Source organism: Polypterus senegalus, chromosome 12, assembly GCF_016835505.1.
Source record: "Polypterus senegalus isolate Bchr_013 chromosome 12, ASM1683550v1, whole genome shotgun sequence".
Classification (NCBI taxonomy): Eukaryota; Metazoa; Chordata; class Cladistia; order Polypteriformes; family Polypteridae; genus Polypterus; species Polypterus senegalus.
Genome location: NC_053165.1, coordinates 74,276,449 through 74,300,611, shown reverse-complemented (window position 1 = coordinate 74,300,611; position 24,163 = coordinate 74,276,449). Strand labels below are relative to the sequence as shown.

The window sequence follows — 24,163 nt, the reverse complement described above, 5'->3', positions numbered from 1 at the left end:
CTAAGCCTGAGTTTATTGCGTGACTCCTTTGTGTTTATCTTGCCGACCCCGTGATTTCCTATTCGGTTTGTATAGAATCATCTGTTAAATAAACAATTTATGATTTTAAAGACCGTGTCCTTCATTATGTGTGTGCACAGGAATTGATTTGTGTACATATCTAATGATTCCAGTTTTTCATATTCCCCTTTATTGCAAGCTCAAGCTTATTGGCATATGCGGTTCAGTTTTTACCTGTTGCTTTTAAATGAAGTGCAGAAAAAAATCGATCGATTAATCAATAAAAAAAAAAGTTATGACAAATTTCGGAAGAAAAAAAGGGAAAGACTTCCTCAGGTCTGTTTGTAAAGTGACGATGCTCCATGTCAGATGCAATTAGCTTCATTTTAAATCTTTCTTTCTTCCCCTCGCACACTTTCACCCCAATCATCTGTGTCCAATAATTTATCAAGAAACCCCTGCTGCAGAACTCAGTGGCGTGCATCAGTCGTGCCATTTGAACTGGTCCTGGCCTGAGTCGCAATTACTGCAAACACACGAACAGCCCCCGACGTTAGCGCCCCTCTCCAGGGCGACAGGAGCGAAGGAGGAGGAGGACACGGCGACATATTGTGCGCGACTTTCTTTCTTTCTTTCTTTCAGCGCCTTTCGTACTGCACACTATTATAAATCATTAAATTAATGTCCTTTCTTTTTTCTTTCTTTCTTACAGAGGTTAAATCGATTGACGTGACCACACGGACTTGTATTATTGAAATGCAAAACTAATATGATGTTATTTTTGAGAAAACGGCGTTTCACTTTAGGGAGACGCAAAACGAGACGATCTTTCAGAGAATTAAAACAATGTAAGCTGTATCGATGGCTGTTTAGTGTTATAAGACAATGCCAGTGGATATTAATTTTCCATCTGTCTGTCTAGCTACACACAAATATTTTACAAGTTTATCATTTGTAAATATTAGCGTCTAAAATGTCTTTTTTGTCCATAGAAAAAGTCTTATTTAACGCAGAAACTAAAATGCTTCCATTTTCGTTATAAAGGTGTGGAGCTTTTTAAATGAATGATAAACTTTACAAAATGGAGTGACAGGGAGTTTCCACAAACGCCTGCGTGTTGTAGTTACCTGTGATGTTTCCATAATCAAATTGTAATGAACTAAAGTGTTCACGTTTCATTCTATTCCATTGTGTATTCCAGTCTCGCCAGATTATGGTAAAGTTAGTTCCATAATTCTCGTCTTTCCGGTATTATAGAGCTCGAGAAATCCAATGTAAAAAATCGCATTGGTTAACAATAAACTTCACCCGAATTAAGTCGTCACATTGCGAAGTTTTGCGAATTCTAACACCCAAATGTTGTCAGGACAGTGGAGAAGACGCGACGGTCCTCGCAAGTGGCACCCCGAGATCTCCCCAAGTCCCACATGACACAGGAAGGCCCTGTCAGTGCTCGGTGTCAGTGCTTGGTGACAGTGCATGGTATAGACCTCCGGCATACCGGCACTTCATTTCAAATCCGACAGTTTTATAGAAGACATTTTTATCACGCGGATACTTAACCTGAGCGTCGAGGAAGTCCTCGGCTAAACGATTGTTTCTTTTTCCATGAACAACTCTTTCTTTTATCCTCAAGATGCTGTTACCCCCAAGCCGAAATCTGAGCTGTACAGCCGGAGTTTCCGAAAGTTCTAATAATTAAGCCATCCGTTTGAATAAATACACTGACTCGCAACCTTGTAAGAGTTTGGATCCGCGACTTCAAAATGGACAACACACTTTAAGATGTCAAAATCTTTGGGTGACCTTTCTTATAATTCGAATAGAATTAAGAAATGATAAGATGTTCGAGTCCAGTAATATAACGAACAACGCTGTTAAAATAAAAAAAACTTTTGAAAGTATTTTATTCAGTTACACGTTTATCTGTATTTATAGCATTTCTTTGCAAACATTAAAAAGCGTGTTGTGAAGGTTCCTGTCCTGATATCACAAGGCCATCAGCTCGTGACCTGCGCCTTTGAAACACGCGGTGTAGGGGAGATATAATCGTGGGCACGTCGTCCATGATCAGTTGATCTGTACGCTCTTAAAAATAAAGGTGTTCTTCAGGGAAATGCTAAAAATGGTTCTACAAAGATATTAATGCTAATAATAAAAAATCTGGAAGGGTCCGGAGAGAGGCCGTATTTTCCAAAGCGTATACGTGGATGCTGGAATACATCTTGATGGACCATGAAGTGATGTTACGTTTATAAAATGCCTTTCGCAGATCAGAAAGCACAGAAAAATATGAAAACAAAAGCACTGCGATACCCATGTTCTTTGATGCACCCAACGATCACTGTCCACGTGTCTTATTCATTAAACTATATGTACAAGATAAATTTGCCAGAATGGGCCATTTTTGGTAGCAGGAAGGTCCTAGAAAGACGCTTTACTGGTGTCGACTCGTAATTAACAACTACGAATGGATGATAGCAGATTTGTGAAGTCCCAAAGGGCTCTCGCTGCGCACAAACACACACAGGCTCAGTTGATGTCCTGGTCTGGAAGTGACCTGCATACTAGAAGTTCAAGGTTTCTGTTTGGTCCACATATTGGAAACCTTTTCAAAGCCCAAAAAGCCAACTTCATATCAGGTGAGGGATTGTACTACACGACCCGATGCAAAATACCGTTTTTAAAAATGAGCACAAATTAGAAAAGCAGTCACACATGTTGAGATGCGATTTTGGCAACAAAGTGTGCTACCAAATCAGACGTGGTGTGTGAACGGCTAGTGAGACGCTGTATACATTGAATGATCTTACCTGATAGGATCAAGATGTCTGGTGTCTCCTGCAAGGTGCCGGCGGATGCTGAGGTCCTACACTATTACTTTTGCTTCGGCTAAAGTGATCTGCGCAGTCAGACATATAACAACATTTTGTTACACGCACTTTGAACTTAACCAATCCGCCAATTGGAAGACCCCGGGCATTTGAAAACAAGCAACGGCGTCCTTTACTCGTGAAGGATTTATTTGAGCCTCACTGTAACACAACTTTTACTTTGGAGTTGCGATGACGATGTGCTTGAAAGGAGACCAGCTCCATGTTTTTTTTTTGTTCCTAGCGAGACGCGGCAGATGATATTGTGTATCTGTACTGCTTGATGAGGTTTACCAATAGACTAACCCTGCTGGCGCCGAATTGAGTCTATCTGCTAAAAATACAGCAAGCCCCTCGAGACTGTTTTGACAATCATCTATGGAAAGGAAAAAAAATGCCTGATGTGCTCAATCGCCCTGATCAATAATTCAGAGCAGCCTGTCAAAGGACATGTACAAGTAAGTTACAGAAAGGTTTGCTCGCGTTTTAGATTTCTGTATGGCAGCTGCTGGCAAAGCCGAGGGCTAAGTTAATGAGATCTGTTAGATTTGTGCAGGCGAGGGCCGGTGGGCTGCAGGGGTTGGTGGGCGTGCGTGCGTGTGTGTGTGCGCGCGCGCATGTTCGCAGTCCACTGCAAAGCGGCTTACTCTTTCGAAGCCAGGAAGAAAATGCATACTTTGTACTGGCCAATGCAAAAAAAAATAAAAAAAAAACAACCGCAAAAATGGTGACAGTAAAAGGGCATTGTCCGCTATATTTAATTGGATGAAGTTTGGGGACGAGGAAATGTACTACCGAGTTCTGTGTCTTCTCTCACCTGCGAATGATTTCGAGCTGTTTTTTCCACGACGCTAATACTAAACGCAGTAAGGGAGGAGAAAAAGCCAGGCGGGCTCAAGCCGTGGCGTGTCAGGGGATGCTAATCTCATACAAATTTGCCCGAGCAATTATCAACCAGTTCGTACTTGATCTCTTCACGGGCCGCGTCAGAGGCGCTCTCAGTGCCGCCCACCATCTCCCAAAAACAAAAAAAAAAAGCTCGGATAAGTGCGGTCTCTTCGTGTCTGGCTTTGGACAAGACAAGTGTAATTGACACGCATTGGCATTTGTAAGCCGCAAAGTACAAAGTGGATCACGCACAGCACCCCTTCATTTTCTTGTCAATGGATTACTCTTTATAATCCTATTTTTGGTGATTATTATTCCAGTATTTTGGCACATAATGACTAGATACAAATCGGGCCGATCGCTTGTGCTTATCGCAGTAATTCATCACTCCGTCCATTTTCAGCACTCGGCCGGCGGGAGGGAGGGACCTGCAGTTAGGGCGACAGAATAGGACGGGACCATCGCGACGGACGGTGCTTTACTTATGTCATTTAATTAAAGATACTAAAAGACCACCCCACCACTGAGAAGAGGTTTCAGAAAATGAGACGAGATAGTTAGACACTTGGACACATCTAAAAACGGACAGACTGTGCTGTTGGCTGGTTTCAGGTTTTCTGTGCATTCTGATGTGTGGAAAGGCAATTCACAAATTTAAGGTCGTTTGACTGATCACCAGTTGAATTGTTCACATCTGCACTCATAAAATACTGTTATTTGTGACAAAGAACCATTTTATTCTGGAAATGTGTCTGCGTGTAATATTTGTTCTCTGAGCCTTGTAAAGGTTCCTAATACATGGAAAAACCAGTAATCTTTAATGGCATTTTACTGGGTTCAATCTGCTGATATCTAATTGTGGTTATTTATGGAGCTTGCCGTTACAAATCTTAATAAAGGTTCTTTCTGCTTCCTTCACGTTGATAGTTGTTTTGGATTCTCCTGTGGCATTGCTGCAAAGAACCATTTGGGCACCTTTATTTTAAGAGTGTATAACCCTTGCATGGCAAAGAACCATTTTGTTAAGGTTCATATGAACTTGGTTCTTTAGGTGTTTTAAAGGTTTTTAATATGCAAGGACAAAACAGAAGTCTTTACTGTGGAGTAGGTGGGATACTGATAAATCCTGAAAATCTGAATGAGATATTGAGACAGCTTAGCTATAGTAAACATATGGGCTTGATGGTCTGAATGGCCTCCTCTCATTTGTGGAATTTCAAGTGGAACATTCTTTAGGGCACCAAAATGGCTTACCTATGACATTACTGTGAAGAAAACCTTTTGATTCCAGTTGGCACCTTAGCGTATCATGCAGGTAGCTCTTTTTCCTGCTTTGGCATTCCTGCCTGCCACATCTCTGCCAGTGCCTGTGGGTCAATTGCAGGGTCATCAGCTGGGAGCCAATGTTAATTCTCAGATGTCCCCCAGTGCTTCTCCCAGTAAGGCAGTCACTCGATGGGGGCATTTCCTCCCACTCTCTACAGGTGCCCTTAATGGAGTTTTGACCCCTCAAAATCTGTCCTTTCTCCATATCCCCATCCAGTAGCTTGCATTTTTAAAAGTGCAGCAAAGTACTACTGAAAAAAAAACTATGTGGACAAAACAAACATTTAGCTTGCAGTAGATGACCCAGCTGGATTGTGGATATGAAAGGAGCTATATAATACACATATTAGATAGATCCATATGCATAGATAAGAAAGGTGCTACATGATAGATGTTAAAGGCACTAGATAGATATATAAAAAGGTGCTATATAATAGAAGAATAGACAGAGAGACATGAAAGGTACTATATAGATGAATACACAGATAAAGGTGCTGTATGATTGATTGATAAGAGAGGCACTATATAATAGAGAGAGACAGATACTAGCAGGTCAAGAAAGCCTGAACTGAGCTGGTGTGATAGTAGGCAGTGAGGGTTTCACAAACCTGTTATTATCTACCATGTTTGTTAATGTAATGTGAGGGGTCTAAATAAATAAAAGATGCTTCATCGTTCTGAAGTAGCAGTCTTCGAGGAGTGTTGACCATCTTGTTGTAAGCATGAATTTTCATTCTTTCTAATCACAGAGGACGTGCCCATGCCACTTTGTCACACAGCGTGTAGCCCAGGTGCAGCAGCATGGGTTCACAGCACATTCTTTGAAGGTTTGCAAATAAATTATATAAATTACGGAAACGAAAAGGATACCAAACACTATATATAGGATGTGTTGTATAAAATTCTTTCCAAGTGTTGTCAGGTGCAGGCAGGCGAGTAACCTTTTACTACCAGGCTGGGCTCTTCTGCGCGACCAGCCTGTTAAAGTTTATGTTGTCCATTGACCGCTCTGTTCTCCCAGGGTAACGTTTCTAATTAATACTGGTGGCCTTTGAGAAGAAAGCTACACCGCTGTGTCAACACGGCCTCCTATTTAGTGACACTTTCAGTTAAATTGAAATGCATCGCAAATAGGGGTGAAAGTTTAGTAAAGAACGAGCGTGTAATCGGCCCCTCCTGGACCTCACACGTGCACAGCAGAACATTTACACCAAATCTGTCAAAGAAAACGAGCCGTCTGCGAAATAACGGGTTCTGCGCCCAGCTCCCTTACTTATCTCCACTTAAACCTGTTTGCGGAAGAGTATAGGCGATGTTTTTAAAACGATCGAATCCAACGCAGCATGTCAAGGATTTACATCATTCCGTACTGCGTGTATACGCCTCCATTAATCATTACATTGTTCGCGTTTGAAGCGGTTTACCAAACTGCATTAGGACCGAGATTGAAAGATAAGTATCTTGCTAATGCTGTTGTGAAATATCAAGACCGATCATCGCCCCATACCTTTCATTCCTGAAACAAGGGGCGTCTTGTGCGCGTCCACATCAGCGCGCTTGCTTATGGCTCCTCTGTCCTCGTGCACGTGAGGAACTTCTTCTATTGGTGCCACCGAACCGCACGGGGGCCATCAGCAAATCTTCATTTAATGAGCACAGCTTGCAGTTTTCAGGTAGATTAGGATTTGAACCAATTTCAGACTTAATTTGCGTTGTTTGATTTTTTTTTTTTTTAACGATTATCGTATATGTATGTGTGTATATAGACAGAAGGAAGATAGATTGAAAATGTACTATATTATAGATAGATTGACAGGTATACCTGAGACATATTTCAATCGAAACTCTTACTCTTATAAAGATATGCACCCTATAATATTCTTTGTGTCCGCCTCTTAAAAATAAAAGTGCCAAAGTTGTCCTGCAGATACAAGCCATCGGAAGGTTACACAAATAGCCATGACAAGATGCAAAAAGAGTTGTGCAATTCTAAAGGCTTCCTGATTTTTAAAATCGCCAGTATTAAATCAACATGTAACGTTTATACATGGGAAGACCTTTAACATTTAAACATTTTTAGGGGTATTGTAACTCCGTGACATCTCTTTTACTATTGGCAGCTGATGCTGTGTGTATACAATAAATTCAAATCAGTTTCAGACATTGTCGTTCTGTCTGTCTGTATCCTGCCTACTACACACTAAACATTACTGTTTTGACCCCGTTACATATTGAAAATGCCACACCGGATTGAAGTGGTTCTTTGTCAAGCAATGAAACTGCAAAGAGCCACACAAGCCAGTATAGTGCCATTAAAGAACTGGCATTTTTAGAAGTGTATAACAGACAATTGCAAAGTAAACAAATACATATTGAGTGGCTTTTCTGCATGGAAGTAAAATGTTTACAGATTTATATTCAAATGCCAGTACTGACAATTAAAGATTATACATATTTCAGAGTTAGTGCTGAACCTTTGTGATAGATATTAATTTAATGTGACATATTTCAAATTTGAGGTGGTGTGTGGCATAGTGATTATTAAGGCCACTTCACCTGCCTGTGCGCTGACTGAAAACAGTGACAAAAATGGAACCAAATATCTCTAATGTTGCAAGTCACCTTGGATAAAAGTGTCAACCTAATAATAACTAATCTAGTGCCTTCCATAAATTAACATGTTGAGGCCATTTACACACTACCTTAGTCTTAGCACAAAGTTTAAATGTTTACCTTCATTTTCTTCAGTATCATTAAATGTAATAACTTACTAGGCATATTCCAGATATATATATATATATATATATATATATATATATATAGAGAGAGAGAGAGAGAGAGAGAATATGTGTTTATACTTACACACACCCTTTTACTCTGAATTAGTTTAAGCAGTTTTCAGAATTATTATGTTATCTTCATAATGTCGTATAATAATTAAAAATCTGCTGTCAGACAGTGGGCACTGTTTGTTAATGGCGCTCCAAAGGTTCGAGCCGGACTGCACATTTCTAAATCGCCGGGTGGCTAACAGGTAGCTCAAAGCACTGGCCAATATTTAACTAAAGGAGTTGACAATGTGGCCTTGTTATTTACTTGCAAATTAATCATCCAATGCGTAGTCGGCGCCAGTGTAGATTTATCACTCACATGAGGCGGCCGGGGGGAGGCCGCCTTCACACCTTCTTCCTTTTGAAGTCGATTAGTGTGGCCTTGTGCAGAGCACGAGTCCCCTTCGGTGGACCTTTGACTGCTTAAAATTGTCAGACTTTTGCGAACTCCTCGGAGAATCCTCACTTCAGAACGCTTTTAGTGTTAACTATTCCACTCAAATTCTAGCGATTTTTTTTTTTTTTTTTTTTGCAGATTCAGTGTGATTTTACAGGAATGCCGCTAGTTTGGATTTTTCTTTAAAAGAAGCGCACGTGGATGGTAAATATTGTGTATTGCAGACCGGGTGTTTTTTTTTTTTTTTACATGTTCGGCGAGGCCGATTTTTAACGAGCTGTTTTGTTTCTTCGGGTGGGCTTTGCGCGATGCCACATCTCGGCCACAGTTGAGCGTGCAGGTTTCTGTTTAGCGCGCGCTGTCGGATTAAACACAATCAGGTCTGGAGCTCCTGTGCCTGCCCAGTGGCGCGATGCTCGATAGCCAACCTGTTTGGAGATCTCCGAAGTGATATTTGGGGGGAATGAAAACTGATACTAGACTTTAGGAAGTCAATGGACGTCAGCGGTCTGGCGCCGAGCGGTCTTAAGAGCTGGGCGTCAAAAATGCCTTTTTACCAGAACTAATCACTTGACGTCTTCATTCATTTGGTCGTTCTCTGTCTCTGTCGTTCTCGCCTCCATTTCTTTACCGATCACCCTTCCCGTGGAGTCTCTCCCACACACGAGTGATGCCACAGAACGAACTTTTATTTATTTCGTAACAAACAAACTATTATCTATCTCACTTACAATACACTAATAATATGTATCTACTTCATTCTGTTTATTATATAGCGCCTTTCCTATATACCTATCTTCCTAGCAATTTTAGTTATAGATCATTTTCTATTTATATACACTAATAATGTTTGTATTTTTCTATTAGAATCTTATATTATTCTATAGTTATGTATTATATAGAGTCTTTCCTATCTATTTATATACATTAATAATATTGATCTGCGGTGGGTTGGCACCCTGCCCGGGATTGGTTCCTGCCTTGTGCTCTGTGTTGGCTGGGGTTGGCTCCAGCAGACCCCCGTGACCCTGTGTTTGGATTCAGCGGGTTGGAAAATGGATGGATGGAATAATATTGATCTATTTTTCTATTAGCCATTTATGTCATTCTGTGTATTATATACTGCTTTTTATATACACTAATAATGTTTATGTATTTTTCTATTTAAATCTTATCATTCTATAGGTATGTATTATATAGAGCCTTTCCTATCTGTTATCGTTATAGAGCCTTTTTTATTTATATACATTAATAATATTGATCTATTTTTCTTTTAGCCATTTATCTCATTCTGTATTTATGTATTATATACTGCTTTTCCTATCTGTCTATTTTATCTGTATCTCTATTGTATCGAGTCGTTTCTATTTTTCTATCTTTCAGTTACATAGAGTGTTATGTAGCTATCTGCATTATTTAATAAATAATGCCTTTCACATATATCAGTCTATCTCGCTATCCCTGTGATGCTCCCATAAATAGCCATATATAAATAGGGTGTAACGGTTAAGGCTTTAGACCTGAACCCCTGAAATTTGAGGGTACAAATCCCACTACTGACACTTAAATTGAAAATAAACCAAAAAAATGTTGCTTGGATAAAGGCATCAGTCAAATAAAACACTATAATAACTAATAACAGTAAAATATCAGACTAGATCCAGATTTTCACGGAACTCTTGCATTTAACCACACAGGCTCCTTGCTCTGTCAGTATCCTGCTGTCTACCACGCATCAAAGATTTCTGTTTTGTCCACAAAGCCCAAAGAGCCAACTTCACAAGTAAAGACACCTTTCCAGAACCAAACGGTTCTTTGCCAAGACCACCCGACCCAGTAAAGTGCCATTACAGAACCGTTATTTTTCACAAATGGAGATGATCTCCTGAGTGGCAGTGGATCACCTCCGGTTCTGTCGCTGGACTCGTGCACCGCTACTTTATTTTGCAAAGCCACCAGCATAACCGAGTCAAGCCCCACACCTATCAAACATCCAATATCGCATCCTACGGATTAAGCCTACCTTCGGTCCCATTCTGGGTTAAATGGCCAAAACGGTTAGATTTCTTGAGCACAACAGAAGGAGAATTCCCCAACTCGGAATCGATCTTTGTCTGATATGGCGTCGTCCACGACCACAGCAGAGTTCAGATGGACAAGATAAGAGCAAGTGTCCGCAACATGGAGAGCAAGGCAGATCAAGCCGATAGTACGGGCGCTTCCAGGCACATGCAGAATTGATTGCATTCTTACTTCCAACTCTGAAGCGTCACGTGAGCCGAATCCGAAGATGAACCTATACAGTCATGCCAAGAACACCCCCCTCCCCACCACCACCCCTGCCTGCCGCCCTCCCATCATTTTAGCAATTGATAACACAATACAACTAAAGAGCTTTGTTCAGTCCTGTAGCGTGACTGAACTTTTTGAGTTTTGATACTTTTAGGAATGCCTTGGATGATGAACACAGTCAAACGGCTCGGAAAATCGGAGCCTGGGCAAGGCACAGGAGAGCAGACGTGTGACATTTCAGCTGCCAAGAGCGGCGCTCCAGTTGTGTGCACAGATGTAGCTTTCCTGTGGGCACAGGCACCTCTCGAGGAGGCCGAGCTTCCCGCCGGGATCCGGCCTCGTCCACCCCTCCCTCTACCCCTCCTCTCCCCTCCCCTGCTTTCCTTCCCCTCCCCTGTCTAATGATGTTGACATATTCACGCGCCGCAGAGTAGTAGTGATGCTTTGCTGAAACGTTACAGTTTCCGACACCTTCTTTTTATAACTCAGCTCTGTCCCCTCCACTCGACCTGTCAAAACCACGCCTATGGAGCCACACAATTGGTCCGAAAGCGTCAAATAGCCAATCAACAGGGCCCCGCTGCTCGCAACACACAACACATCCATACAATCTGCAGCCCAGAGCGCACAGAAGCGCAGGGAAACCCTCAGTGCTGAGCTCTCGCTTCCTCTCTCTGTCAGCGGACTCTTCTTTTTTTCTTCCCCCTTTTCTTTTTTTTCCTTCTTGTCCTTCTTTTTTATTATTGTTTTGGAGCAGAGGAATTGTGCTATACGCAGCTGAGGCTTTTGTAAGAAATCTGCACGATTTTGCAGCAACAGATTTCTAGGAATAACAACTCTTTCTTTCAAAATCAAGCAAATCAAATTACATTTTCTCGAAAAGAAAGCCAAGTCATTTCCATGTGCCGAAAGAAAAGTCTGACATGATGGCACGATGATTTTTACTAAAAACAGATTAACATAGAGGATTGTTCTCCTTTAAGGCTTATTCTTAACACTTCTGAGGGACAGGGATCATATTTCTCGTTTCTTTTTTCAAGACAAGGGTTTTTTTTTCTTTCTGGATACGGCGAACAAAAGCATAAAAAAATTAGACGCACCGTGCCAAAACTGAACTCTTCTTGGAATGCATCTTATTTTCACCTTCAGATTTTCTTCTTCTCGTCAAGTTAAAACGTGCTGCTAAGAAGGTGTCTCTCGTACAAATAATAAGCACAACTAATCCGGCAACTTCAATAACAAACAACTGGACGTCTGTTTTGGGGAGTGAATGAGTTTACCGATGAGAGATCCAGTCATTCCGGGCACAAGTATGGCATATCATCCCTTTTTACCTCACCGCGCTCCGGACTTCGCCATGAGCGCTCTCCTGGGCCACCAGCCTCCATTCTTCCCGGCACTTGCTCTGCCCCCGAACGGTGCAGCGCCTCTCTCCCTTCCGGGAGCCCTGGGAAAACCAATTATGGATCAGCTGGTGGGCGCCGCCGAGACCGGCCTGCATTTCTCCTCCTTGGGACACCAAGCTGCGGCGGCGGCGGCAGCGGCAGCAGCACATCTCAGGCCTCTGAAAAGTCTGGAACCCGAAGAAGATGTGGAGGATGACCCAAAAGTTCATCTGGAAGCCAAAGAGCTTTGGGAGCAGTTCCACAAGCGTGGCACTGAAATGGTTATCACGAAATCCGGAAGGTAAGCCTGGCCCCTCTTTTTAATTTTTTTTTTTTTTTTTTTGTTTTGGGAGATTCATGTTAGAGAACAATAAGGCCGAGACGATAGTTATTGAGCTGTCCTCTGAAAATGTCACTGAGCAGGAAACATTTGCGTTTGTGATTTAGGATTTCTTCAAAATGCAAAGGGCGTGCTTAGACAATTTTCTCTGCAGTGAGATATTCAAACTGAAGAATAAATAATAATCGATTTCTGTTATTCAGATGTTACTTGAGCAGAAAAATGACGAAACCCCTAGTGCATGCTGTAAACGAATTACATTTAAACGACTTCGGCGAAATTCCTTCTGGAAGCTTAAAGGGTTTTAACACCAGCCGCCTTGGTGACTGTTTAACTTGTGTTTACTTTCATCCTGTCAATTGGCGATTATAAAATCATAAACAGTGCAGGAACGGAGAGCCGCGAGCGAAGCGAATACTTGAGCAAACCTCAGCAGGAAAGGCCGTTCGCGTTTGTGCGCCCTTTCGGTGGCTCCGGACTTGTGTGTGTGTGTGTGTGAGTGACTGGACCCTGAAATGGAGTTTCACCGAACACGGTCGAGCTTCACTGTACGATCGATCGATCGAATCTTAAGAAGTGCACCTTTGTGTTTACAGCGCCATGAACTAAAGTTGGATTTGTTTGAAGTTTCTCGAAGAAACAAATAACGTTTAATGCAAATCTGTTCTCAATTTGACAGATTTACACTTACATTTAATTTGGGGTTTTAGCAAATGCGAGGGCTTTTTAGATTAGCATTCTGTTCTTTTGTACGAGAGTGCACTTTGTCATTTTAGCGAGTAGATTTTGTTTATTTTTGCAAAAAACGCGGACCTCTCAAAAATCAAACTGCGGTTACTCTAGTGGTCCTTAAAACAAAGGAAAAAACTACTCTTACTACTAATATTATTAATAATAATAAATCATAATAATATAATAATAACATCAATCTTCACTGCTTATTTTCAAAGGCGAATGTTTCCACCCTTTAAAGTGAGATGCACTGGTTTGGACAAGAAAGCCAAGTACATTTTGTTGATGGACATTGTAGCGGCAGATGACTGTAGATACAAGTTCCACAATTCTCGCTGGATGGTGGCTGGCAAAGCTGACCCTGAAATGCCAAAGCGGATGTACATTCACCCCGACAGTCCGGCCACTGGCGAGCAGTGGATGTCCAAGGTCGTCAATTTCCACAAACTTAAACTGACAAACAACATCTCCGATAAGCACGGCTTTGTAAGTTCTTCTCTTTCTTCTTTCTTCTTTTTTAAAGTGAATTATGTAGTTGGCTGAATTTCCATTTGTGTTTATATTTGTACTTCTTAAAATGAGCGTGTAAGCCTTTGTTGTGAATTCAGTGGGGGTCATCAGTGAGTTTAGCCTCTCATGTTTAATAAATGTAGCACTTTTAAAAAAATGTTCACAAAAAGGCCTTTTGTTATTCTATCAATTATTTATAAAGTGCAACATGTATATTGATCTTGAAATGGTTTTTTGTAGAAGTGATTAGCAATTTTTTAAAATGTTGTTCAGAAAAAATGGTTTTCATTATCCACTGTCATGCTATAAAGCACAACTAGTGCATTTGGCCCTTGCGTGTATTTTTTAAATTATATATACTGAAAAAACAAAAACAACAAAAATGCTTTTCATTAAACATTTTCTTGCTCTCTCTAATTTATAAAGTACAACTATATGTTGATCCTTAGGTGTATTTTTATAATTATGTATAGCTCTTTTTTAAAAAACTAACAAGAAAATGCTCTTCACGAGGCATTGTCAGGCTATAATTGTAAAAGATCAGTATATTGACACGAAAGTCTATTTCTCTATGAACTGTATGGCGCTTTTTAAAATGTGCTGACAAAAATGCTTTGCACAAGGCACTGTCATGGTCGCCACAGCTTATAAAGTGCAAGCAGTGTGTTCGTCCTGACGTGTATGCTTTTTAATTATTTTGTATACATCTTAAAAATGCTCTTCATAAATCGTTATTATTTATAAGTACAACCAGTATATTGACCCTTAAATTTATTTTTATATCATTTGTTGACTTTAATTTTTTTTTATTTTGTTCTCAAAACTGCCTTTCATAAGGCTTTGCCATAATATGCATAATTTATAAAGTACAGCATTAAATTGACTTTTACGTGTATTTTTATAGTGTTGAGTAGCCTTAAAAAAATGACAAAATAATTCTTTTTATAAGGCATTATCACAGTGTAATTTATGAAGAACTACCAGTATATTGGTCCTTATCTGAGTTTTCTGTAATTTGTATAATGTTTTATTTAAAATATGTGTTTACAAAAATCAGTTGCACAAAGCATGGTCGTGCTCGCCATAATTTATAAATTACAAGCAGTGTGTTGGTCTTTACGTGTGGCTTTAAATTATTTTCTACACTTCAAAAAACTAAAAATGCCGTTCGTTCACAAGGCTTATCATTTATTATCATTTATAAGCCTCAACCAGACTACTATATTGATCCTTCAGTGTATTTCTCTATTAAGTTGTTGGCGCTTTTTAAAAATGTGCTCACAAAAATGCTTTTCACAAGACATTATTATAATATGTATAATTTATAAAATATAACCAGTTTATTGGTCCTTACGTGTCTTTTTGAATTGTTTTCTATAGCTCTTTTTTAAATAACAAGAAACGCTTTTCACAAGGCGTTGTCATATTATAATTTACAAAGCACTACCAGTAGGTTTATCCTTAACGTGTATTTTTTTTTTCTTAGTTTGTATTGCTTTAAAAAAAAAACCAAACAAGCAATGCTGTTCACGAGGCATTGTCATACTGTAGTCTGTAAAGCACTATCATTGTATTGATTGTTACGTGTATTTTTTCTATAGTTTCTGTAGCGCTCTTTAAAGCACGTCCACAAAAATGCTTTTGTCAGGGCATTTTCATACTATAATCTATAAACGACTATCAGTAAGTGTATTTTTTATGGTGTATATTGCCCATTTTTAAAAAGGCATTGTCCTGCGCTCATTTATAAAGGGGCTATCACGAAGTGTATTTTTCCATAATGTGTATAGCTCTTTTGAAAATAATGTGCACACACGAAGGCTTTTCACAAGGCATTGCCACACTCTCCATAATTTCTAAAGTCCGAGCAGCACGTCGGTCCTTGCGCCCGCTTCCCCCCGTGACACTTTTTCTCAGTAATCTCGGCAGCGTTAAAGCAAATCTGCGGTGTCCTCCGCCATTCCCCCTGGCTGTCTTAAACTCCCGGGGAGGGCCTGTGGGGCTCCACTCTGTCGTCCTGCGTGCACTTTGACACTCGAAGAGCTCATTTGACGCTGTGGGTTGTATTGCTCGAGTTGGTGTCCATATCCTTTTACAGGTTTATTTAATACATTTGTAAATCATTTAAGAAACTAATATTGCTTTTATGCTCAGTCTGCCTTCAGATTTCTGCTTATACTTTATTTGTTACATTTGATGTCGTGATATTTTGGGGGTAATCCCAGAAAGTTGTACAGTATGCTGAAGTTTTATTACTTTCGGTGACAGCTTTACTCTCTCAGCCTGAGCCCCCATGGACCTTGACTTCAAGCGATGTTGGGACGCTGCAGGTTGCTAGGCATGTTGCCTTTTTTGTCCGTGTGAACCCCTCTAAAAGGCCGCGCCTGTCCTGTCCTCTGTTGCAGACCATTCTCAATTCAATGCACAAGTACCAGCCGAGGTTTCACATCGTGAGAGCCAACGACATCCTCAAACTTCCGTACAGCACGTTTCGAACTTACGTGTTTCCTGAAACGGAATTCATAGCTGTGACTGCCTACCAGAACGATAAGGTAAGTGACTGGCGTGCCTGGATTTATGGCTATGGCTGCTCTTTTTGCTGGCTTTGATTCGTTTGCTTTATTTTCTGTCAAATTCGCGCGACGTTCAGGTTAAAAGGTGTGCGCTTCATGTAGTTGGAGGCATGCTGTCGACTCTGGCGTTTAGCTAATGGCTTCATTTTCTGTCGCCGTTGTTACTATAAAATAGTATGTATGTATGTATGTATGTATGTATGTATGTATGTATGTATGTATGTATAAAAAAAAGGAACGTGAAAGAGCGTCTCGTTGTGCCTCACTGACATTTCTGATTTTATTTTGTATTTTCAAGTATTGTCCTGCTGGCTTTTTAATGCTCGTCGAAACGCGGTGCCGGCTGTTGACTTGGGAGATTCATGTGGTGGTCGTTAAAGTGAGGGGCTGCGGTTAACCGCTTTGAGCATGAGAAAGGCGCTATATAAATCAAATGTTTTGTTGTTTGCTATTACTATAAACTTAGGCCGCCGTTTTGTTCTGTGCGGTGAAATGTTTTCAAATTGGAGTCCGTGACTGGGTGCTGCTCTTAATGCTCTTTAATGGCCACTGAGCATTTTTAAAAGCGTGTAAAACATGCAAACATGCAAATTAATAAATGGCTCCTTTTTTGTGGATTTGGTGTTTCACGCACTGTCACTGTCCTGCTTTTCCTATCGTGACTTGTGTGTGAAAGGCCACGACACTGTGGTGAGTTTTGTAAAATTTCGTAAAGATTCAAGATGTACTGTAAGTGAAATAAAAGCAAAGGCTGCCCAGGTTACCTTTTCGGTTCCAATTTAAGGACTCCGCTCGTCTCATCCAAATTCTTATTTAGACCGTAAAGGTCAGCTGGAAGGAGCTTTACGTGCCGCTTGAGGTTACTGTGGGCACCGCTGAGCTCACCGCGAGTGCCACCACCTTGCCCGTCTGCACAACTCTGTGACAGCTTACCTGTGGGGCCTTTGGATGGTAATGTCGAAATTACTATAGTGCATGGGCTGTACGTTTAGGCTGCACATGTGGTGTTTTCTTTTCTCAAATTGTAACTTTATTATTTTTTTAAACAGATAACGCAGTTGAAAATCGATAACAACCCGTTTGCCAAGGGGTTTCGTGACACTGGTAATGGCAGGAGAGAGAAACGGTAAGTTCATATTTGATTGTAAAGCCAGTGTAAATGTTACTGTCAATAAATGCCAGATAGCAAATTGAAAAATAGATGCATGCAATATTTGGATCTGTCTTGGATTATTTCGGGGATGTCTTATCTTATCCAGTGTTTGGATTATGTTTGAGACCGGCGTCTGTGCAAATTGTACACGGACGTCATTTTGCGAAGGGCGTTGAACGCTCATAGCATTTGTCCTTTTGTTTTACTTTTAAACACACACAACGCATTTATTTCCGTTATGCAAATTATGAGAAATGCTGATGATAGAGTGTTGGAACAAACCCCAATGTACAGATTTCAACACATTTAATCTTGAGCTCAAATCTCACCTGACAAAAGGCCGCTATAATTAAAAGTATTCGCTTCATTTGCATACTCATAATTAGAACTCAGCCAGCCAAGAAAGTCTCCGTGAAAATAATCAGTGGGGGCCGAGGAGGAAGGGACCCCCACTGCCCAGTGGCCAGCGCGTGAAGGGCTCAAGTTCAAAAAAAAAATCGGAGTTGTGCTATCAGTCATCCAGTCCAGTATCAGTGGAAGGAAAAACCGGTTTTCTGTGTCGAATGCGCTGTTAGTACAAGTACATTTAATATCAAAGAACTGGCCTCATTTCATGTGTTTGTTTATGTATGTATGTATGCCTTTGTTTATTCATTTCTACTGTGCAGAAAGCAGTTAGCCTTGCAATCCATGCGATCATTTGAGGAACAACAGAAAAAGGAAAATGGGACTTCGGACGACTCTTCAAGCGAACACACCCCCTTCAAGTGTTTCGGCCAAGTGTCCTCCCCCGCTGTGTCTACTATGGGGGCCTCTACCCTTAAAGGTCTGTGGACATTCTGCTCTTTCTATACCGGCGCTCAGCTCCTTAGTGCTACCAATAGGCGGCCTTGAGGGGCTCAAGAGATTTTTATGGGTGAAAGCGAAACGGGCGCAGGCTGCGCGCCTCGCGCTTCCTAATGGCTGGGCGGCCTGCTTTGGGTTCGAATTTGAAAGCGTTAATGAAAATTCACACACCGCTTGACTTGCTGACTGAGGCTGTGTGCATTATTGTAAATGAAATGACATTTATAGAAGAGGCTCTGTGCAGAAAAACTGCTAGAAGGCAAATCAGCATCAGTACATAATATCTACATATTACTTCACCCTTCTATCTGTCTATTATCTGTCTATTCTTAAATATCATTGACTCGAGCCTTACTGATCAGCGTCCCCTTTGTCATCAAAAAGAAACAGTTTGTCAGGATGGTACCAAGTGCCATCACCAGCACCAGTACATTGGCTGGTTTTATCGTTGGAAAGATGAGCAATTGTGTCCAATACACTCATTATAGTTTTGGAATTTCTGTATCATGAAAAAATAAATAACAAGGATTGTTTAGTCAGCAGATTTTTGTTGGGTCAACATTTAAAACGAGAAGAAATGAAGTAGAAAAAAACAGAACAGCCATCGACGCATCCATCATTAATGTTGAAGGAACTCCTTCAAGTAGATTGGAGGTGGAATTTGCATATTATAACCTAAGTAATCAATTCGATATATTTTAAGAAACCCAGGCTGTAACAGATGTTTTATATTGTACAGAAAATGAATGTCTTCAGTGATACATTTTGAATAGAAAAGCTTGAGAGTTGTTAATGATTTTATTTATGATAAGCCAGCGTCTCTTAATGTGCCTGTATGTTATACTTTTAAATAAGGTTTGTTTGTTTTTATATATATATATATATATATATATATATATATATATATATATATATAGTGCCTTCCTTGTCTGTCTGCCTGCCTCACTGCGAATGTAATTGCCAGGTTAAAAACGATTAAATATGTAAATATGTCCTCATTTTCTTTGTTTGTAGTCAATCTTGTATATGTTTTACAAAGTTGTGTTGTTAATCAAAATATTATAATATTACATGTTTATTGACCTTCTGCCCCCCTTGAGGACTAGTTCGGTTCTGTCTGATTTCTGCTGCCTTTCTTATTTATCTGTTTATCTTAATACGGTGCCTTTTACGTCAATCTATTATATAGTGCCTTTCATATCGATTTGTCGGTCATATAGCGCCTTCCCTATTTATCTCACTGCCAAGTTTTGCAATTTTTTTATATTATTTTAATCTTACTGGTCATTGCGGTATATATATTGTGAAGATTTGTTTTTGGTGTTAATATAATCATTTACGTATTTTTCACATCTGTCTGTCCATTTATCGGTCTGTCCGTCTTTGTGGCTCGGATTATAACTGGTCACCTGTTCTGGACATGAAACATTTTAATAACCGTGAAGACGCACAGAAGGTCCAACTTTATTGGACAAACGTTATTAAAGGCAGAACAGAAACTTTCGTTCTGTGCGCTCACCTCTATACTCGTCTGCGTGTATTACGGGCGTTTTCAAATATTTTTGAGATTTTTAACATCTAAAACAAAAAAATGAGACGTAGTTTTAGGGGGCTTGCAGCTTAAATTCCGTGGTTTTTTTTTAAATCACCGTCTCCTTTTTGATTAGCTATAAAGATTTTAAAAAAGTAATTTTACTTTTTTTCGTTTGCCAGAATTCTGCACAAGCGATGCAGAAAGCGACGAAGAAAATAAAGAAGACCACACACAGGAAAGAAACGAAACGAGCAAAATCTCCACCACAAGCACTGAAGACTCTAGGAAGGTGGGCGGAAGCCCCCCGAAAGCGGACTTGTTTTCTCCCGGCGATTACGTAAGCAGGGTCCGCGAAGAACTACCTAAAACCGAAAAGAGCCTGGCAGACTCGCGGCACAGCCCGACCAGCACGGCGAGGACTCTGGGTAGGGAGGACCCCAAAAGCCCAATCCGCGACCACTCCAAATCGGACGAGTGCAGGTCGCTGAGCAAAGAGACCTTCGTACCCTTGACCGTCCAGACAGACAGCGGCACCCACCTGAGCCAGGGGCACCTGCATAACTTTGGATTTCCACCCGGCCTGGCTGGGCAGCAGTTTTTCAACCCGCTGAGTGGGGCTCACCCGTTTCTCTTGCACCCCAGTCAATTCAGCATGAGCAATGCCTTCTCAAACATGGCGGCAGCGGGCATGGGACCTCTGCTGGCAGCCGTCTCCTCTAGGGATGTTAGTGCAATGGATACAGCCGCCAGTATCGGCTCGTCACCGCAGGGACTTTCTGGGGCCTCGGCGCTCCCTTTCCACCTGCAGCAGCACGTCCTTGCATCACAGGTAAGTAGAATGGCTTTGCAGTCTTTTTAGAGTAATAATAATAATAAGAAGAAGAAGAAGAGAGATCCATTTGTTTGTCTATCTATCTATCTATCTATCTATCTATCTATCTATCTATCTATCTATGCGTGTGTGTATATATATGTATATACGTGTGTGCATAAATATATAGGAATGGCGCTATAAAAAGGCTTTAAATGTTTACTTGCATATAGAAAGAAAATGTACCTCCCAAAAATCACATCTTTAGTGTTGAACTGTATCTAAAGTGATTAAGAAAGTATATGAAAAAATAAATCAAATGATACCTAGCTGGCCTGTTACTTACTAGAATAAATAATACTATATTTTTATGTAGCGCCTTTCTCACTCTGAAAAGAATGGCGCTTTAAAAGGTTGCAAAGCCGCCTGTTAAAAATTCCATTTCTGGTCTTAAGTCTTATAACTAGTAGTTACACCTGGCAGGCCTATTACTTACTGAAATATAGGAATACCAGTAATAATAATAATAATAATAATGTATATGTTATTTATGTAGTGCCTTTCCCTTGCTGAACAGTAATGGCGACATAAGAACTTTGTAAACTTTAACTTGTATATACAAAGCAAACTCACCTGCTCCAAATCCCGTGCACTGTGTAATAATATGTCTAGACACAAGTAGTGAGTACCCTAACAGAGGATATATTCTGGTATTATTACTTATTAATTCTCGTGTTTACTTGTATTATTTGTCTTTTTAGTTTCTTCCTCATTATTATTATTGAAAGTGTGCCTGAGTGCATGTGGCAGTCATAACCTGCATGTCGTTTTCCATACGAACAACTGCAGACCAACTTTTGCCCACCCTGTATATTTGTATATCCACTTTAGTGTTAGTTGGCACGTTTCCTAATACATTTTATTTATATAGCGCCTTTCCCGTGTTGAAAGGAGTAGCGCTTTAAAACGTTTCACACTTTAACCTTCATATACAAAGCAAACCCGCCTTCTAAAAATTCCATTTGAATTAAATTGGCTTTGCTATGCCATTTTCTTGGAGTAATAATTCCTTCTAAAATATTGCATTCATACTACATGGTGAAAGGTTTGGCGCTACATATCGTTTTAAATATTAGTTCTGAATGCATTCTTTATGTTTTAGAGTTTGCTGACATAAATGAGCCTTTTTAATTCGGTGACATTTTGCTTTGGGAGACACTCGGCGTGTTTATCGTTCTATTTTACAAGCAGATAAGGACCGAAATGTTCATAGAAATGAATCAATAAGTAAAGGACACTCTGTTCTAAATAGCGTTCTGCATATTTATATGAAACTGCTTCTTAAAGAGATCGAGGACGATGAAATTCTTCATAACCGCCCCTCACATTCCTGTCACATTTCAGCGTTCCGATTGCGATTCGCTCCCCTCAGCCCACACACGCTGTGGACGCCTTGGACTTTCCGTGCAGCCCCGGTGTCTCTGTGGCTTGTGTTTGCTCACCTTTGTGACGAGGCGTCCATGGCAGCGCGGTCGTCGACAGGGAGATCTTATCGGCGCTCAGGTGCCGCTCGCAGTCCGGCCGTCAGCTAATTAATTGATGGGCAGATTATGGCTGATCGTGCGAAGGAGGTCCATGCTTTCTGTCTTTTTGGGTGTGTGTACTTTTGTTCACTCTTGTGACCCCCTCGACCGGAGTTGAGCCACTGTTGGGTATTCATTGACCTTTCTTTCTTTCTCTCTCTCTCTCTCTCTCTTTGCAGGGACTGGCCATGTCTCCCTTCGGAAGTCTTTTTCCCTACCCGTACACCTACATGGCCGCCGCTGCGGCCGCCTCGTCGGCAGCCTCCTCATCTGTCCACCGCCATCCCTTCCTTAACGCAGTCCGCCCCCGCCTCCGCTACAACCCCTACTCGGTGCCCATGACCCTGCCGGACAGCAGCACCCTGCTCACCACGGCGGCCCTCCCCGCCATGTCCGCTGGAGCGGCTGACGCCAAGCCGGCGAGCCCGGGCTCTGTCGGACTGGATTCCACTTCGGAGCTCAACAGCAGGTCGTCGACCATGTCCTCTGGATCGGTGTCCCTGTCACCCAAACTGTGTTCCGAAAAAGAGTCGACGAACGAACTGCAGAACATTCAGCGCTTGGTGAGCGGGCTGGACTCGAAACAGGACAGATCGAGGAGCGGCTCGCCATAGACGAGTCGACAGGAAAAGACACGCCACGCCACGCCACGCCGGGCGCAGGGTGCGGAGATCCATTCCGAAATTGTGGATTTGGTGGTTGATTTTTTTTTTCCCTCTCCCAATGCACTTTGTTCACAAACGTAAAAAAAGAAAGAAAAACCCTGCTTTGACTACCTATTACGTTAAAGAAAGTCGACGTGGAGATCTGAACGCGTTAGCGAGTGTGTAATGCTGCTAAGTGACCTCCTCAGCACACGGCTGATGGCCCCGGACATTTGTCACATGAAATGGCGACTTTCTGCTCCTGTTCCTAGTTTAGCCTGTGTCAGGGTATGCTGTGGTTCGTATCAGTACATGCAGACGATATACGGTGATGTTTGAGAAATGCGAATTCAAGGCTTTGCATGCCTTCACATATCCATGTTTCTTTTTATTAATGAGTATTTACCTATTGGAATTTCAACATATTTGTTTTTTAATACTCAAGATTATAATAAATGGTTTGGGGGGGCCGATGTGTAAATTTCGATATGTGATTAAAAAAAGGGGGAGGGAAATTTAATTCGAGTCGGGAAAGATAACTCAATCTAGGACTATTAAAGTATTTATGTAATTATTTGGCATAAAGTGTACATATGTTGAATTTGAATACTCAAAACTTTACGTTTAATTTATTGCTGTTGTACATAGGTGTGTAAATAAAAAACAAAAATAACAATCTTGTCTCTATGTTGTAGTCGTGGACATTTCGGTTTTTCTAATCGGACACCTGCGAGCCTCTTGAGTGCTGCTGCAGGTCTCAGTGCCGAACCCCCCAATTATTAGAAAGAAAGAACAAACCGCGCGGCGGCCCGGCAGCCCCCTGCACGCTGAGCCCCGCCGGCGCGCCTTTCCTCTCCGCCATTTGGGCTCGCCGGTGCGCCCGCCGCTCGGCGTTTACCTTTGATTGGCTTCTTGTCACAAAATGCAGCTTGGCGATCAAGTGCCGGACAATGTGGAAATATGAAGGCTTATTTTGTGTTATAAAACTGTTGTCTGTCCTCTGTATTAATATTATTTTTGTTTGTTTTTTTTATTTCTGTTTTTGAAAGGTTCAATAAAATTATTGAAATGCACTGTGATGTCTAGTAAATAAATGTCTGGATTCAAAAATAAATGACAGAGTAACCTTGGTGTTATTTACCTGTATTTGAATTACGATAATTACAAAAAAATCAGAACTACAACGCTTGAATGTACAACGTGGTTCGTAAATTGTGAACTGTGCATATTTCATGATTACAAATTCTTTCAATAATAATAATGATACATTTTCTTTATATAACGCCTTTCCCATATTTAATGCTTTTTCGAGACACTTTAAAAAGTAATTGTTTTTCTGTTGCATTTTACAAATAATTTCTTGATACGAAGAGTAAGTGTTAACTGTTAATAATTGCTAACTAATTTAATACCACCACTTTTTTTAAATGTCACATTTTATAAAT

General features: G+C 40.8%; 1 protein-coding gene across 1 annotated transcript; it reads left to right on the top strand.

The window, feature by feature from the left end:
* Positions 1 to 11,279: 11,279 nt before the first annotated feature.
* tbx3a (T-box transcription factor 3a) lies at positions 11,280 to 23,791 on the top strand. Its single transcript, XM_039772310.1, has 7 exons — positions 11,280 to 12,293; positions 13,283 to 13,550; positions 15,980 to 16,126; positions 17,197 to 17,273; positions 17,969 to 18,126; positions 19,860 to 20,509; positions 22,254 to 23,791. Exons 1-7 carry the CDS (start codon positions 11,878 to 11,880, stop codon positions 22,686 to 22,688), a joined length of 2,151 nt encoding a protein of 716 aa, XP_039628244.1. The 5' UTR covers positions 11,280 to 11,877; the 3' UTR covers positions 22,689 to 23,791.
* Positions 23,792 to 24,163: the final 372 nt, after the last annotated feature.